Source organism: Lepidothrix coronata, unplaced genomic scaffold (assembly GCF_001604755.1).
Source record: "Lepidothrix coronata isolate B3197 unplaced genomic scaffold, Lepidothrix_coronata-1.0 Scaffold27, whole genome shotgun sequence".
Lineage (NCBI taxonomy): Eukaryota > Metazoa > Chordata > Aves > Passeriformes > Pipridae > Lepidothrix > Lepidothrix coronata.
The window spans coordinates 130264-145269 of NW_016690207.1; the positions used below are offsets into that span (position 1 = coordinate 130264).

The window sequence follows — 15006 nt, forward strand, 5'->3', positions numbered from 1 at the left end:
GAGCAGCGGCGGCTTCTGCGGCAACGACACCCTGATGCACGTGACACTGACCTCGCTGCCCTTCGGAGGGATTGGTATGTCCAGAGCCCCCAGTCCTGGCCAACAGGAGCCAGGTGTGATCCCACCCATGGTCAGGAAGGGTCTCAAGGGGAACTCTCTGCTCCAGAGGGCTCAGTGGTCCCATAGGGAAATTCTCCTCCAGGAGCCATTCGCTTCACCTTGGGCTCTTTGGCTTTGCTGGACACACGTGGAGCACCCTGAGGTTCCTTCTCTCTGTATTTCCTATCCCAACCTCTTTGTTCCCTGTATCCGTGGAAATGTCTTGTTTAAAACATTGGGAATTGGGGCTTGGAGCAACACAATCTAGTGGAAGGTGTCCCTGCCCATGGCAGAGGGGTTGGAACTGGACAATCTTTAAGGTCCCTTCCAATCCCAGCTCGGGATGACCCATGAAATTTTATCATATCCCTTATCAACACACAGGGGGATTTCCTTATTTTTTGGCAACCTGCCTGCCTTCCCTGTGCTTATTCCTGGCTGGTCACCTTCCACCTCTCGACATTGTTCCTTGGATATGGGTCCCACCTTGCCAAAGCCACCTTGACCATTGTCCCTCTCCACTCCCAGAGTCTTTGCAGCATGGGCTGGATCCAGGGCTAGATCCAGCATGGATGGGATGTGTTTTGGAGGGTATTCCTGTGGTAGGGAAGCTCATGTGGTGAGAGCATCTTGCTGCTGCCACCAACTCATCAGTGATGCCCTTCCAGTTGCTAAATGTGTTACCTGAAAGGGTGAAATCCACTGATGAGAGGTATTTTGGGAATCTTTCCACCTCCCAGCCTGATCTTCCCACTCCAGACATCCATTTGGGCGTGCACTGGGTTACCTTGATGGTCCGATTTCGGTCACGTGCCTGGGAAGTTCATCCACGGCTTGGAAAGCAGCTGGATGAAGATGGGGTGCCATTTATATGGAGCTGGGAGCTTAACTGTGGGGTTCTTTGTGACCCAAACGATGGCCAGATCCAGCCACCCCCCGGGTCCTGTGCTGTGTATTCCAGGGAACAGCGGCCTGGGAATGTACCACGGGAAGTTCACCTTCGACACCTTCTCCCACTGCCGTGGCTGCCTGAAGCGTGGGATGGGCCGGGAGCCCCTCAATGCCCCACGCTACCCCCCCTATAGCCAGAAGAAATTTGGGATCGTCCAGGCCACTTCCAAGGTGAAACGTAAGGATGACTGTACCCTGCTCTGAGGGTCCCTGTGTCCCGTTCCAAGGATCCTTCCCAACTCTGGCCGTGGTGTTCAGGTGCAATGAAAGGTGTTTCCTCACATCCTGTGTGCTTCCCTTCCATCTTACTGCATCCCTGCTCACCTCAGAAGTCCCCTGTCCCCCACATCTCCCTCCATCCCAGTCCCACATCCCCTTTTATGGCTCTCTGGAGCTCCATCACTGCTGGCCCCACCACAGCACAAGGGTCACCCCTGTGTCCCCCCCACTGAAGACTCTGCTCTGAGGAGAGGTCCACAGCAACGCTGTCATCCCAAATCCTTATGCTGGGATGATCCCAGTCTTTACCACGATCCCAGTTTCCCTTGATCCATGACCCTCGTTTCTCCTGCTCCATGATCCCAGCACCATGATCCTCCAGTCTGGGGGGCTGGTTGTGCTTGGAAAAGGGATTTCCACCCCTGCCGGGCTGTGGAGTGCCGTGGCTGAATCCCAGAGGGATCCCCCTGGGTAGGACGAGGGGAGAGAATCTGAGAAGGGTGTTGAGATAAAGACAGTTTAATAGGGAAACACAAGGAAAGGGGGACGATGCTCAGTACCGGCGTCCCGCTCCCGCGGCTGTGCCGGGGGTCATGGCCCGGGCAAACGCTGAAGGCCCCCCGGGCCGATCCCCTGCCCCGCTCTCCATGTCCTTGGAGCCCTGGTCCCCGCCTTCAGCTCCCTCGGGGCTGTGGCCGGTGCCGGGCTCTGCAGTGGCTCAAAGCGGGCTGGACCGCTCCAAGTTCGAGACCTTCCGACACCCGCGGCCCTTGCTGCTGTAAGAACTGGCCGGGAGGCCCCGGAAGGCCGGGAAGTGCCAGAAACCCGGGAAGTGCCGGGGCCCGGGAAGCTCCGCGCCGCCGCCGTAACCACGCGCGCCTCCACCGCCATCAACACGCGCTTCCGCTTCCGCCGGCCGCTCGGACACGCCCCTCCTCCGTCCCAGCCAATCGCCGCGCGCGCGGGCACGGCTCCATCCAATGAGTGACGCACGGCCGCCCTCCCTCCCCCGCCAGCGGGGCTCCGACCAATGGGAAGCAGATCCATCGCCGCGCGCCCCGCCCACCCGGCGCCGCCGGGCGCGCATGCGCAGTGCCTGCGGGGGCGACCAGGGGTCAGGGCGCCGGAGGGTCCTTGGGGCAGGTGAGGGGACAACGGGGGGGCCCGGAGGGGCCCGGGGGCTGTGCCGGGCTGGGGAGTCCCGCTTAGGGCAGAGGGGGCGGCCCGTACCGCGCCCCCGAGGACACGCGCAGAGGGTGAGCGGCGATTTGGGGGGTGACAGGAGCGGTTGGTCCCGGCGACGAGGGTCAGTGGCTGCTGGCTGCTGGGGAGGGGGCTTGGGGCTGGGCTTTTGGGGCATGGGGGTAGGGGAGGCTACCTGAGTCCCTTGGGGGGACACCTGGATCCTTTGTTTAGGGGACAGGACCCCTGAGTCATTTGGGGAGGACACTTGGGTCCCTCGGAGGAGGAATGGGACATCCCAGGGTGGACTGGGGCGGGGGCAGGATGGCCACGTCCCTTGGGGGGACACTTGGGGTCCCCGGGGGGGTGTTGGGACACCTCCCGGTGTCCCCGCGGGAGGAGAGGTGCCTGATGTCCGGGCCTCTTTGGGTGGACGGGTGGGGGTCAGGGTCCCAAGCCCCCCCGTGGGAAGTTGGGGGCCTCCCTCGTTTGCAGCCCCTGAGGTTCCCTCTGCACCCCAGGACCGGCCATGGCGGCGCTGCGACTGCTGTACCGGGCTTCCCGTGCAGGTGAGGCCACACCAGGCACCCCCGAGCCCCCCTAAGCCCTATCTCGACCCCTCCTAACTCCCCCGTCCCTCCCCCAGGCCCCCCGGTCCCAGTGCGCCTGCTCAGCACCAGCACCCCCAGGGACTGCTACAGTGAGTAGTGCCGTGCCGCCTCTGTGTCCCCTCTGTGTCCCCTCCCTGCGGTGGGCACAGCTCCTGCCCCCGGGGTGTGCGGGGCAGACACAGCTCCCTTTTCCCGCAGAGTACGTCAACGTCCAGGAGCCCGCCATGGACATGCGCTCCATCACTGACCGCGCCGCGCAGACCCTGCTCTGGACCGAGCTCATCCGAGGTGAGGCCCGCTCGCCCTGCCCGTCTGCGGGGTGCCATCCCCCTCCATAACCCTGCTCTGTCCCTGCCAGGCCTGGCCATGACCATGAGCTACCTGTTCCGGGAGCCGGCCACCATCAACTACCCGTTTGAGAAGGGCCCGCTGAGCCCGCGGTTCCGCGGGGAGCACGCGCTGCGCCGCTACCCGTCCGGGGAGGAGCGCTGCATTGCCTGCAAGCTCTGCGAGGCCGTGTGCCCGGCACAGGTGAGCCTTCCTCCCCCTGCTCCCGCCGCCCAGGGGCTCCGGGGCTGACGCTGTCCCCGCGCCAGGCCATCACCATCGAGGCCGAGCCCCGCGCCGACGGCAGCCGCCGCACCACCCGCTACGACATCGACATGACCAAGTGCATCTACTGCGGGTTCTGCCAGGAGGCCTGTCCCGTGGATGCCATCGTGGAGGTGAGCGGGGCTTTGGGGGCTCTACGGACCCCCTCTTCCCCACCGCGCTGACCCCAAGGGTGACCGCCTCCCCTCCTCCCACCCTGGCAGGGTCCCAACTTCGAGTTTTCGACGGAGACGCACGAGGAGCTGCTCTACAACAAGGAGAAGCTGCTCAACAATGGCGACAAGTGGGAGGCCGAGATCGCTGCCAACATCCAGGCCGATTACCTGTACCGGTGACGGCCCCCCAGGCACCCACCCACCACCAAATAAAGGGTCTGGGGGTTCACCCACTACCGGGGGCACCGGCCCCTTCCCGACCCGCAGCTCCGTGTCTTTTCCTTCCCAGTGCTGGGGTTTGACCCCCTGAGCCCCAGGGGGATCCCTGGGTGTGTGGTTGTGTTTTGAGGAGGAGGACGAGGGTCCTGGGGGTGACACCAACCTTGGGGTGGGGGAGTGGGTTGCGCAGAAAGGTGTGGGATGGGATGAGGGGTGGGCAGGGATGGAGCAGCAGCGTTGGAAGGGAATTAGGGGAGAGCTGGGAGATTCATTTCCAGCTTCCAGGGGCAGCCAGGTACGGGGGGCCTGGTGGTACTGTTGTGGGTCCTAGTGGTGCTAGTGTGAGGGTCTGGGTGGTCCCAGCAGGGGGATCCTGGTGGTACTGGTGTGGGGGTCCTGGTCATCCTGGCAGGAGGGTCCCAGTGATCCCATCATGGGGGTCTCAGTGTGATCCCAGCACGGGGATCCCAGTGGTACCAGTGTGGGGGTCCAACCTCCCTGACAGGAGTGGTCCTGGTGGTTTTGGTATGGAGGTCCCAGTGATACCAGTGTGGGGGTCCTGGTGGTACTGGTGTGGGAGTCCTGGGGGTCTCAGTGATCCCACGTGGGGAATCCTGATGGTATTGGTATGGAGATTCCAGTGGTACCAGTGTGGGAGGCCTGGTGGTTTCGGTATGGAGGTCCCAGTGATACCAATGTGGGGTGCCTGGTGATCCTGGTATGGAGTCCTGGTGGCGCTGCCAGAGTGTCCTGGTGGTACCGGTGGGGGGGTTTCCCGGCTCCGGGGTGTGGGGGGGGCTGTTTCCCATTGCCATCCTCCTCGGGGGATGTCGCAAGGGGTCCTGTCTCCGAGGGGCCCCTTCCCACCGCGGTGTAGGATGCGGGATGTCCCGAGACGGGGGTTCCCGTGGGCCGGGCCCGTCGGTCCCTCCCCGGGGCCGGGCTCTTCCTGGGGAAGAGGAAGTGCGGATCCCCGCCCCGCTCCGCCGCAGGGTGGGCAGCAGGGGCGGGTGGGCCCGGAGCGGGACCGGGGCGGTCCCGGGGCGGGGGGGTTCGCTGGCCCTGACTCAGAGGCAGCTGAGCGGGGCGGGGACTGTGGGGAAATAGGAGGTCTGGAAAGTATTTTGCCAGCCCGGTGCTGGGAAGAGCCGCGTGTGACCGGAGCGGGTCGGTTTCCCACGGCCACAGCAAAGCGACACCGCGGTGCCGCCGCCGCCGCCTCCGGGACCCCCGGGGTGACGCCTGGGGTGACCCCCCCTGCCCTGGTGTTCTCCTTCCCAACCCTCACCCCCCCTGTCTCTCAGTCCCCCATTCCCATCCCATCCCGTTCCCTGTTGTACCGTTCCGTCCCATCCCCAGGCGGGTGCCCTGACGCCTCCGCACCCCGAGCCGGATTGGGGGTCTCTGGGGGTCTGGGGAGGCCATGGGGTCCCTGTTCCGCAGCGAGGAGGTTTGCCTGGCCCAGCTCTTCCTCCAGTCCGCCTCTGCCTACAGCTGCATCAGCGAGCTGGGGGAGCGCGGGCTGCTGGAGTTCAGGGATGTAAGTAGGGGTTGGGGGGGGGGGCGTGTGTGGGGTCTTTTGGAGTGTCCTGGGGGTTGGTCTGGGTGGATCTGGGTTTGGGATAGGTGTTTTGGGGTGCTCTGGGGACAGGGAATTGGTCTGGGTGGGTTAGGGTGCCGGCTGTTTGGGACGGGTGATTTGGGATACTTATGGGTGCAGGAGGGTTGGTTTGGGGTGCTCTGGGCCCGCGGGAGCAGGGAAGTTGGTCAGGCTGGGTTGAGGTGCCGGGAATTTGGGATGGTGTTTTGAGGTGCCTGTGCTGCCTGTCACCCCGGGATGCTGGACTCCCCATCCCGTGGGGCCGTGCCCTGATTGTCCCCCCCCCGTCCCACAGCTGAACCCCAAAGTGAGCCCTTTCCAGCGGCGCTTCGTGGGCGAGGTGCGGCGCTGTGAGGACATGGAGAAAACCTTCAGTGAGTGCCGCGGGGGGCGCGGGGCTGACTAGGGGGGCTTCTTAGGGGGATCCCCCCCTTAAGCCCTCCACCTTGACCGTGTTCTCCCCCTCCCTTCCCCAGCCTTCCTGCAGCAGGAGCTGCGGGGCGCGGGGCGGGTGCTGGGGCCGTGCCCCGAGAGCCCGCGGGCGCCGCTGGCGCGGGAAGCGCTGCGGGTGCAGGAGCAGTCGGAGCAGCTGGCGCAGGAGCTGCGGGAGGTCACCCGGAATCGCTCGTCCCTGCGCGGGCGCCTGCGGGACCTGCGGCAGTACCTGCATGTGCTGCGGGAGGGACAGCGCTTCACCAGCCTGCCGGTGGGTCGGGGGGGCCCCGCCGGCCGCGGGGGGCTGCTTGGGACCTAAGCTTCCCCCCGCCCCCCAGACTCATCCCTCTGCTCCGCATCGCCGCAGGCCCCCCTGGGCTCTCCGCCACGGCCACGGGCGCTCTCGGACCGCGAGCCCATCCTCGACCCCTCCCTGCACCAGCACCTCGAGCGCAAGATCAAGTGAGATCTGCTGGGGCAGGGGTGGGGGGTGGAGAGGGGCTGCGGGGCAGCGATGTGGCCACGGGGCGACTGGGAAGCTGTGGGATAAGGGTTGGAGATGGCCTGTGGGACAGTGGCATGGCTGGGGGGCAGCTTGCCCGTTCCTGACACCCCTGCCGTGTCTCTGCAGCTTCGTGGCTGGTGTCATCCACCCCTGGCGAGTGACCGCCTTCGAGCGCCTGCTGTGGCGTGCCTGCCGCGGGTACCTGGTGGCCTCCTTCGTGGAGATGCCTGAGCCCATGGAGGACCCGGCCACGGTGAGGGGGCACCGGGAGGGGGGGGGCTGGTAGGGTTGGGGGGCTGGGACACCAGGGTGACACGGGCTGTGCTGTTCCCAGGGCGAGAGCGTCACCTGGGTCGTCTTCCTCATCTCCTACTGGGGCGAGCAGATCGGGCAGAAGATCCGCAAGATCTCGGACTGGTGAGGGGCCGTGTCTGTCCACATGGAGGTTTATTTAGTAACACCCACCCTGGATACCCCCACAGGGCTGGGCTGGGAAGCCCTGGTACACCCCAACATGGCGGTGTCCATCTGTCCCAGCTTTCACTGCCAGGTGTATCCGTACCCGGAGAGCGAGGCCAGCCGGGAGGACACCATCACCGGGCTGCACAGCCAGATCCAGGATCTCAGCGTGGTGAGCTGGGTGCCATGGGGGGACTTGGGACCCACGCTGGGACCCGCATCCCTGACCTAGGTGCCCGCAGGTGCTGGAGGAGACGGAGCAGTACCTGGCACAGGTTCTGGACAAGGTGGCGCTGGCGCTGCCCGCCTGGCGCGTGCAGGTGCAGAAGATGAAGGCCATCTACCTCATCCTCAACCAGTGCAGCTTCGATGTCACTGAGAAGTGCCTCATCGCTGAGGTCTGGTGCCCCGTGCGGGACCTCACCCAAGTGCAGGACGCTCTGCGCCAGGGATCGGTGAGCAACTTGGTGTCCCCACATCCCCATCCTGGACATGCTGAGTGTCCTCATGCCAGAGCTGCTTGGTGTCCCCTTGTCCTCATGCCAGCAGCTGCTCAGTGTTCCCGCATCCTCATGCCAAGGGTTGCTCGGTGCCCTTATGCCCTCATACCAGAAGTTACTCGATGTTCCCCTGTCCTTGTGCCTGGGTTTCTTGGTGCCTCCACATCCTCATGCCAGCAGCTGGTTGGTGTCCTCATGTCCTTGTGCCAGGGGTTGCTCAGTGTCCCCAGGTCCTCGTGCCAGAGGTCACTCAGTGTCCTTATGTCCCCTCACCATTGTGGGGCATGTGCCAGGAAGGGGGGTGCCAGGACCAGGCTCCGGGTGCTGAGCAGGGGGCTGCTGCGGGGTGGTGCCATGCAGGGGGGTGCCAGGATCAGGCTCTGGGGTGCTGGGCAGGGGGCTGCCGTGGGGTGGTGCCATGCAAGGGGGTGCCAGGATCAGGCTCCGGGTGCCGTCCCCGCAGTACCAGAGTGGCTCCAGCGTGGAGTGCTTCGTGCAGCGCGTCCCCACCTCGGAGAGTCCCCCCACCCTCATCCGCACCAACAAGTTCACCGCCGGCTTCCAGAGCATCGTGGACGCCTACGGGGTGGCCAGTTACCAGGAGGTGAACCCTGGTAAGGCCCCCCCGGACCCCCGCCGTGACCCAGGGCTGGGGAGGGCACCCCAGGTGATGCAGTCCCTGTGTCCCACAGCGCCCTACGCCATCATCACCTTCCCCTTCATCTTTGCCATCATGTTTGGGGACGTGGGGCACGGGCTGCTCATGTTCCTCTTCGCCCTCTGGATGGTGCTGTACGAGGACAGCCCCCGCCTGCGGCAGGGCACCAACGAGGTGGGGGCGGGACGGAGGGGTGGGGTGGGGTTGGAAATAAGGGACGAGCTGGGGGACGTGGAACGGGGTTGGAGATGTGGGATGGCCTTGGAAGCATGAGATGGGGTTGAAGGTGTGACGCAGGGTTGGGGGCATGGGATTGGGGTTGGAAGCATGGGAGAGGGTTGGTGACACAGGGTGGGTCAGGGGTGGTGGTGTGGGAGGGAGAGGGCATGGGGCGGGGGAGCTAGTGAGGGACATGGGAGCCATATTTGCCCCCACCAGATCTGGCTGACATTCTTCGAGGGGCGTTACCTCATTCTGCTCATGGGCGCCTTCTCTGTCTACACCGGCTTCATCTACAACGAGTGCTTCAGCAAAGCCACCGTCATCTTCCCCTCTGCCTGGAGCGTGGCCACCATGGCCAACCACTCCTCCTGGAGGTGGGATCCCACCCCTGCACCCCCTGCCTGCCTCCCTGGGTCCCTGACAGTGCTGACACCCCTTGCTCTGCCCCCAGCTCTGCCTACCTCGCCACCCACCCCTCCCTCACGTTGGACCCCAATGTCACCGGTGTCTTCCGAGGGCCGTATCCATTTGGGATCGACCCGGTGAGTGTCCCATAGGGGTGACAGTGAGGTGGGACCCTCTTTGAGGTGGTGCAGAGTCTCACCCACCTTGTCCACAACAGATCTGGAGCTTGGCCACCAACCATCTCAACTTCCTCAACTCCTTCAAGATGAAGATGTCGGTGGTGCTGGGCATCGTGCACATGGGCTTTGGCGTCGTGTTGGGGGTCTTCAACCACCTGTGAGTTCTCGGGCTGCTCCCACTGGCTCTTGTCATGCCAAGGGGACCAGGATTGGACTCACCTAGGTGGGATGGGGTGGGTGACTTGGGTCCTGTACTCCTACACCTTAGTGGGTGACGAGGACACAGGAGGGTAAGGAGGGACAGGCTGAGCTTGTCTGATGTCGTCCCCCCCACCAGGCACTTCAAGCAGCGGCACCGGCTGGTCCTGGAGTTCCTCCCGGAGATGATTTTCCTCCTGGCTCTTTTTGGCTACCTGGTCTTCCTCATCTTCTACAAGTGGCTCAAGTACAGTGCTGCCGACTCCCGGGTGGCCCCCAGCATCCTCATCCACTTCATCGACATGTTCCTCTTCACCTCCAATGTCGAGAACCTCCCGCTCTACCAGGGGCAGGTACCACCCCACTGCCATGGGGACTACCCACCCCCTACTCAGGGTGGGAGAGCTGGGAGCCCTGGTGTCATGAGTGGGGCCGTTCTCAGCTCGGGTAGCCCATAGGGGACCCCAGAACGATGTCCCCATGCCACAGGTGCCGGTGCAGACGGTGCTGGTGGTGCTGGCTCTGGCGTCGGTGCCCGTCCTGCTCCTGGGGACGCCGCTGTACCTGTGGTGCCAGCAGCGCGCCCCGAGTAGGGTAAGGCTGGGGGGCTGTGGGTGGGCTCAGCGGGGAGGTGCAGGGGGGGCACGTCTCACTGCCTGCCGGTGCTGTCCCGGTGCAGCCGGTGGCTACGGGAGAGCAGGAGCCACTGCTGGATGGGCAGGAGGCCGGGAACTCTGTCAACGCCACCAAGGAGGACGTGGAGAGCGGGGGGCACAGCCCTGACGCCAAGGTGAGGGGCACCCAGGTGAGCTCAGGTGATGGGAGTAGGGGTGTCTGTGCCCCCTGCTCATGTCCCGTGTCCCCTCCATCCCCCTGCAGCACTTGGACTTCTCCGAAATCTTCATGCACCAGGCGATCCACACCATTGAGTACTGCCTGGGCTGCGTCTCCAACACCGCGTCCTACCTGCGGCTCTGGGCGCTCAGCCTGGCGCACGCCCGTGAGTGCCCTTGGCCCCCTCTGTCCCCCACCGGAGCTGGGCAGACCCTCACCCCCTCTGCCTGCCCCTGTCCCGCCCATTCCCAGAGCTCTCGGAGGTCCTGTGGACCATGGTGATGCGGAACGGCTTCGTGGGGCTGAGCTACGTGGGCGGGGTGGTGCTGGTGCCCGTGTTCGCCGCCTTCGCTGTGCTGACCGTGGCCATCCTGCTGGTGATGGAGGGGCTCTCCGCCTTCCTCCACGCCCTGCGCCTGCACTGGTGAGCCCCCAAAGCTGGTGGGGTCTGGGGGGGGGTGGGAGGGTGGTGGACCCCCACCGACCACCCCTGACCCCTCCACCTCTCCTCGCCAGGGTGGAGTTCCAGAATAAGTTCTATGTGGGTGCCGGGTACAAGCTGTGCCCCTTCGCCTTCGCACCAGACACCTGGGACCAGCCGTGCTGAGGGAATGTCGGGGGCTCGGAACTTCGGCAGCAGCCCAAAGTCCCCCCTGCTGGACCCCCAGAGCCGAGGGGCAGTGAGGTCTGGCTGCAGCATCCCCCTCCCCTCCTTGGCAGTGAATAAAGCTGTCCCCGTGGCTTCCCCCCTGCTCTGCGTTGCCATCCCTTGGGTAAGGGGTCGGGGGGGTGGATTTGGGGGTGCCCCCCATCACTGCTGCCCGTAGCCAAAGGTGGGGCCCGCGGTGGTGCTGTAGGTGTTGAGTGGGGGGAAGGCGGGCAGGGGGTAGGGCAGGGTGCAGGGTTTGCCCCCCACGTAGACACTGGGGGGGCAGGTCAGGGGCTGGAAGGGAGGTGCAGGGAGCTCGGGGAAATTGGGGGGTGCTGCTGGTTGTTGGGCGGCAGCAACCAGTGCCCCATGGCTGCGGGGAGCCCCTGGGGGGGAGAGAGGCAGCAGCAGGGGGTCAGCCCCCTCCGCAGCCCCCCTACCTTTCTCCTGCTTCTCGGGGCGGGGGGGCAGTGGGGTGGCCCGGGCGCGGGTTGTCGCCCCCAGCAGCGACCCTGCTGGCACCCCACACCTGCAAGAGAGATGGGGGGGTCAGGGGAGGCGGCGTGACCCCCTCACTGCGGTGTGGGGGCAGCATTGGGGGGTCCCTTACCACGGCTCGGGGTCGCCATCCCGAAATCCCTTGGCGAAGGGGTTGCTGGCGATCTTCAGCTGGGTGATCTGTGGCGGGGAGCGGGGTCAGGGGGTCCCTGGGAGGGTACCCCGGTGTCCTGCCCCCCCCAATGCTCACCCGGTGGTTCTGGTAGGCCGTCACCGCCATGAACTGGGTCTCGGGGAAGCTGAAGGACTTGAAGTTCTGGTGGGCGAAGCGCTCGCTGTCGCGCCGCGGGTCCACGAGGACGACGTGGAATCGGGGCTGGTAGCGGTGCATGGAGTTGAGGATGATCTGGGGGGGGGAAAGGGGAAGGTGGCAGGACCCCCCACCGTGCAGGGGTGCATCGTGTCCCCCCCATCACCCGCCCCACGGTGGGGTCCTCACGTGGCCGTTGTCGTCCAGGAGGTTGTTGGTCAGCTTGAGCTTGTCGAAGGAGACGATCTGCCGCATCCACTGGGCGCCCTTGGCGGGGGAGTCGGGGTGGAAGTGGACACGTCCGGGAGCTGCCGGCTCGGCCCGGCCCGCTGCCAGCCAGGAGGAGCTGTGGAAGGCGTATCTGCAGGGCGGGGTGGGGCTCAGCACCCCCAGATCCAACCCCCTGCCCCCATCACCGCATCTCCACCTGTATCTCTTGTCGTCCAGCGGGATGAAATCCATGAGCAAGACGTAGTCAGCCGACGGATCCAACCCCGACAGCTTCACCTGGAAGGTGGGAAACATCCTCCTGCGCAGAGAGGGGGGGTGGGAAGGTTGTGTCCCCGCCCTGGCAGCCCCCCATGCCTCTCAGGTACCAACCTGCCTGCTTTGGTGACGATCATCTCGGTGCCCAGGCGGTTGAACTCCTCCCAGAGGCTGCCCATCTCCAGCCGTGCCGTGGCGTGGCACACGCGCCGGTTCTTGCCGCTGGCCCCTGGCCCCTCGCCAGCCCACCCAAGACCAGGGGCACACGGGGATCCCTCACCTGCAGCCCCCAGGAAGGCTGCAGAGGGATGAAGGGGGTGTTGGTCTGGGGGAGCAGACCCAGTGTGTGGACACCACGCCACACCCTCCCTCTGTGGAGGGATGGGAGGGTTGGGGTGGGTTTTATCCCCCTCCCTATTGCAGTCCCACTCTTTTGGGGGCTGAGTGACCCCCCCCACACCTTATAACACTGTGGGACCCCACCACAGGACCCCACCAGTGGGACCAGGGAGTGTTACCGCGGGTGAGTTTTACCTGCCGTGGGTGCAGCAGGAGGGTAGGAGGCGTCCGTGGCTCTGTCTCCAGGCATGGTGGCAGTGGGGACCCCTCTGAAGCCCCGTCCTAGCGCAGCGCTGGCTCTAGACTGTCCCCCACAGCCTGCCAGGGGTTTTATGCCCCAGCTCCGGGGTGGAGAGGCGGGGGCTGGAGCCGAGGTGGTCCTCAGAGGCTGGAGCACGGCCCCCTTCCCTGCCCTGCCTTGACGCGATGATGACGGATAGGAGGTGAGTGGTGGCACCACTGGGACCACCACTCGTCCCCAGCCGGGGCTTGGGGCACCCTGAGCTGCAGAGAGACATCTGTTTTGGGGTCTCCATGTCCCCTTTCTATCACAGATCTGAGCAGGGGAGATGGGGGCTGCTCCGACCCCCTTCTCCGGGCAAAGCCCCTCTCTGTGCGCTGCCGTCACCACCCGATATTAAAAATCACAGTGAGGTGTTGAGGCATTGGCTGTTCTGGCAAAACCTCTGTGGGGTGGGGGGGAGGACCAGGCTGCCCCCTCCCCTAAACCCATCCCAGTGTGGGTCCTGTCTCTGGCCTGGTGCCTGGGACCCCCGTGCCCCCCATCACCGTGTTCTGCACTGGCCTGACAGTGGGAGATGGATGGGGACGAGCCGGTGCCGTGGGGCTGAGGGATATTTGCAGGGAGGTGACAGACACCAGGGCAGGGGGCTATGGTGGGAAAGCAAGGGGCTAGTCCAGAGCCCCCCAGTCCCCTATGAACTGTCTCACTGCACGCCACAGAGTGTATTCCAGTGGGACGAGGGATGCTGAAGCTCTGGGGAAGGATCTGGATGAGAAGGAGATGTCCTCATGGGGATGCTGGTGGTTTTTTTCTCCCCATTGGTGCCCCAGTGATGGTGGCACTGGACTGAAATCCCTCCCTGCTTTGCATGTCTCCAAGCTGGGTCTCAGTCTTCCCTTCTGCCTTGGGGTCAGCACTTAAATCCTTCCCGTGCCCGTCGTAACACGGGGGGAATCCTGTGCCCCCCGTACGCTGTGGGGTGGGGTCAAGGGGGCGGTGTGGGCAGCACCGGATTTTGGAAGCAGGGCTGAAGCAAAACCAGGGAGGAATCGTCTCCCCAGGCCCCCCTCCATCCGTCACACCCGCACACGTGTCCCCCGCCCCACGGAGCCGGCTCGACCCCATCCATCTCCCGCTGTCAGCCGGGCCGTGGCCGCGGGGCCCGTATCGAGCGGGGAGATGAGGAGGTGCGAGAGGCAGAGCTGACAGCGGGGAGGGAGATGGAGGGGGCTCAGCCCCAGGCAGGAGCGGAGCTGGCAGGGCTCTTCATCCGGGGCTCCTGGATTTCCTGGGTGGAACTGGATGAGCTTTAAGGTCCTTTCCAACCCAAGCCGTTCCAGGATTCTCTGGTCAGCGTAGACGACCGCAGGTGGATCTCCTGAACCCGTGCTGAAGCGCGCGATACGCAACGTGGCTTTTCAGAATGAGCTTTTTTGGTCCAAAATGGGCAGGTGGAAACCAGAAAACCTTGCCCCAGACACCAGGGCAGGCCGGAGAGCAGCTGTGGAGGCCACCAAGGTGGAGGTGAGCCATCAATGCATCCTGGGTGCAAGGACACCCACCGGCAACCGGAGAAGAGCACTGGCAGCCGGTCAAATGACTTTTTGCAATGAACTTCTGACTCACAGGTGGAATGAGGAAGTAAAAGCTGCTTTGGGAGGGTGAGAAGGGGAATCGACCCGAGCAAAAGGTTGTCTCGCAAGGAGCAGCAACCAGTCAGCACAGCTAGTGGGAAAAGGGAAGTGAGAGGGGAGGAAGGAGTAACACTCATTTGTCAACCAGACGTTTCTCAACGTATTTTTGGGTCAGAGTTGGATCTTTATTTATTTTACCTATTAATTTTTAATTATTTTTTTTTTTTTAAAACCCTGAACAAGAAAAGAGGAAGAAAATTTCAGCAGGTGAAGTTGTACCCTGGAAGTGTTCAAGGCCACATGTGGATGGAGCTTGGAGCAACCTGGGCTAGTGGAAGGTGTCCTTGCCCATGGCAAGGGTGTGGAACAAGATGAGCTTTAAGGTCCCTCCTAACCCAAACCATTCCAGGATCTAGGATCTGCTCTAGGGAACGTGTAGTACAAAAGAAAATTGATAATTGCAAAGATGAAGCAATAATTTCCTTAAGTATGTCCACTACTTAGAGTTAGTTTTTTCCCCTCCCACATGTGATAAATAAAATATATATTATACAAAAATACAATTATATAATTAAATGATAATATAGAATTAGAGAAGAATAAAAAAAAAAAATCTTTCAAATTCAAGTCTTCAGCAAAAATCCTTGATTTTGTGTTGCACTCCTCCCAGTCACGTGCACATGAGCAGCATTGCTCAGGCTCTGCAGGTATCAGTTCTGATGTGCCGTGGGGATCCCGTCCCTAAAATCCCAGAGAAACCTCGGGATGGATCCCAGGGCCCTTGGGGAAGGCTCATTCTGTTT

General features: G+C 63.6%; 4 protein-coding genes across 4 annotated transcripts in view; 3 read left to right on the forward strand and 1 right to left on the reverse strand.

Annotated features, from left to right (window-relative positions):
* The window catches only part of LOC108494653 (aldehyde dehydrogenase family 3 member B1-like), a 4529-nt gene extending 3226 nt beyond the window's left edge, over window positions 1–1303 (forward strand). Inside the window, exons 9-10 of the mRNA XM_017809431.1 lie at window positions 7–74; window positions 1061–1303. Of these exons, the coding sequence (XP_017664920.1) occupies window positions 7–74; window positions 1061–1254 (262 nt within the window). The 3' untranslated portion in view covers window positions 1255–1303. The remainder of the gene's footprint in view (window positions 1–6; window positions 75–1060) is intronic.
* Window positions 1304–2330: 1027 nt separating this feature from the next.
* On the forward strand, window positions 2331–4095 carry NDUFS8 (NADH:ubiquinone oxidoreductase core subunit S8). Its single transcript, XM_017809517.1, has 7 exons — window positions 2331–2412; window positions 2973–3020; window positions 3098–3151; window positions 3261–3350; window positions 3421–3593; window positions 3659–3787; window positions 3878–4095. Exons 1-7 carry the CDS (start codon window positions 2355–2357, stop codon window positions 4007–4009), a joined length of 684 nt encoding a protein of 227 aa, XP_017665006.1. The 5' UTR covers window positions 2331–2354; the 3' UTR covers window positions 4010–4095.
* A 180-nt stretch (window positions 4096–4275) lies between these two features.
* On the forward strand, window positions 4276–10804 carry TCIRG1 (T-cell immune regulator 1, ATPase H+ transporting V0 subunit a3). The gene is made up of 20 exons (XM_017809884.1): window positions 4276–5041; window positions 5408–5588; window positions 5944–6022; window positions 6125–6354; window positions 6451–6545; window positions 6715–6841; window positions 6923–7005; window positions 7126–7219; window positions 7290–7502; window positions 8011–8161; window positions 8240–8379; window positions 8644–8801; window positions 8879–8969; window positions 9050–9168; window positions 9349–9562; window positions 9699–9803; window positions 9889–9999; window positions 10089–10209; window positions 10296–10467; window positions 10560–10804. Exons 2-20 carry the CDS (start codon window positions 5472–5474, stop codon window positions 10648–10650), a joined length of 2511 nt encoding a protein of 836 aa, XP_017665373.1. The 5' UTR covers window positions 4276–5041; window positions 5408–5471; the 3' UTR covers window positions 10651–10804.
* A 50-nt stretch (window positions 10805–10854) lies between these two features.
* TBX10 (T-box 10) lies at window positions 10855–12575 on the reverse strand. The gene is made up of 8 exons (XM_017809432.1): window positions 12521–12575; window positions 12101–12284; window positions 11928–12029; window positions 11690–11861; window positions 11441–11596; window positions 11303–11370; window positions 11133–11221; window positions 10855–11078 (listed from the first exon to the last, which is right to left on the reverse strand). Exons 1-8 carry the CDS (start codon window positions 12573–12575, stop codon window positions 10855–10857), a joined length of 1050 nt encoding a protein of 349 aa, XP_017664921.1.
* Window positions 12576–15006: the final 2431 nt, after the last annotated feature.

Excerpts from the sequence above, each read along its gene's own strand:
- NDUFS8 (XM_017809517.1), top strand. The coding sequence starts at position 2,355 with ATGCGCAGTGCCTGCGGGGGCGACCAGGGGTCAGGGCGCCGGAGGGTC. Across the intron at positions 3,021-3,097 it reads GTACCGGGCTTCCCGTGCAG|GCCCCCCGGTCCCAGTGCGC; the intron begins GTGAGGCCACAC and ends TCCCTCCCCCAG. Across the intron at positions 3,594-3,658 it reads AGGCCGTGTGCCCGGCACAG|GCCATCACCATCGAGGCCGA; the intron begins GTGAGCCTTCCT and ends TCCCCGCGCCAG.
- TCIRG1 (XM_017809884.1), top strand. The coding sequence starts at position 5,472 with ATGGGGTCCCTGTTCCGCAGCGAGGAGGTTTGCCTGGCCCAGCTCTTC. Across the intron at positions 8,162-8,239 it reads TTACCAGGAGGTGAACCCTG|CGCCCTACGCCATCATCACC; the intron begins GTAAGGCCCCCC and ends TGTGTCCCACAG. Across the intron at positions 8,380-8,643 it reads TGCGGCAGGGCACCAACGAG|ATCTGGCTGACATTCTTCGA; the intron begins GTGGGGGCGGGA and ends TGCCCCCACCAG.
- TBX10 (XM_017809432.1), bottom strand. The coding sequence starts at position 12,575 with ATGCCTGGAGACAGAGCCACGGACGCCTCCTACCCTCCTGCTGCACCC. Across the intron at positions 12,285-12,520 it reads TCCTGCTGCACCCACGGCAG|CCTTCCTGGGGGCTGCAGGT; the intron begins GTAAAACTCACC and ends ATCCCTCTGCAG. Across the intron at positions 11,079-11,132 it reads CCCCGAGAAGCAGGAGAAAG|GGGCTCCCCGCAGCCATGGG; the intron begins GTAGGGGGGCTG and ends TCTCCCCCCCAG.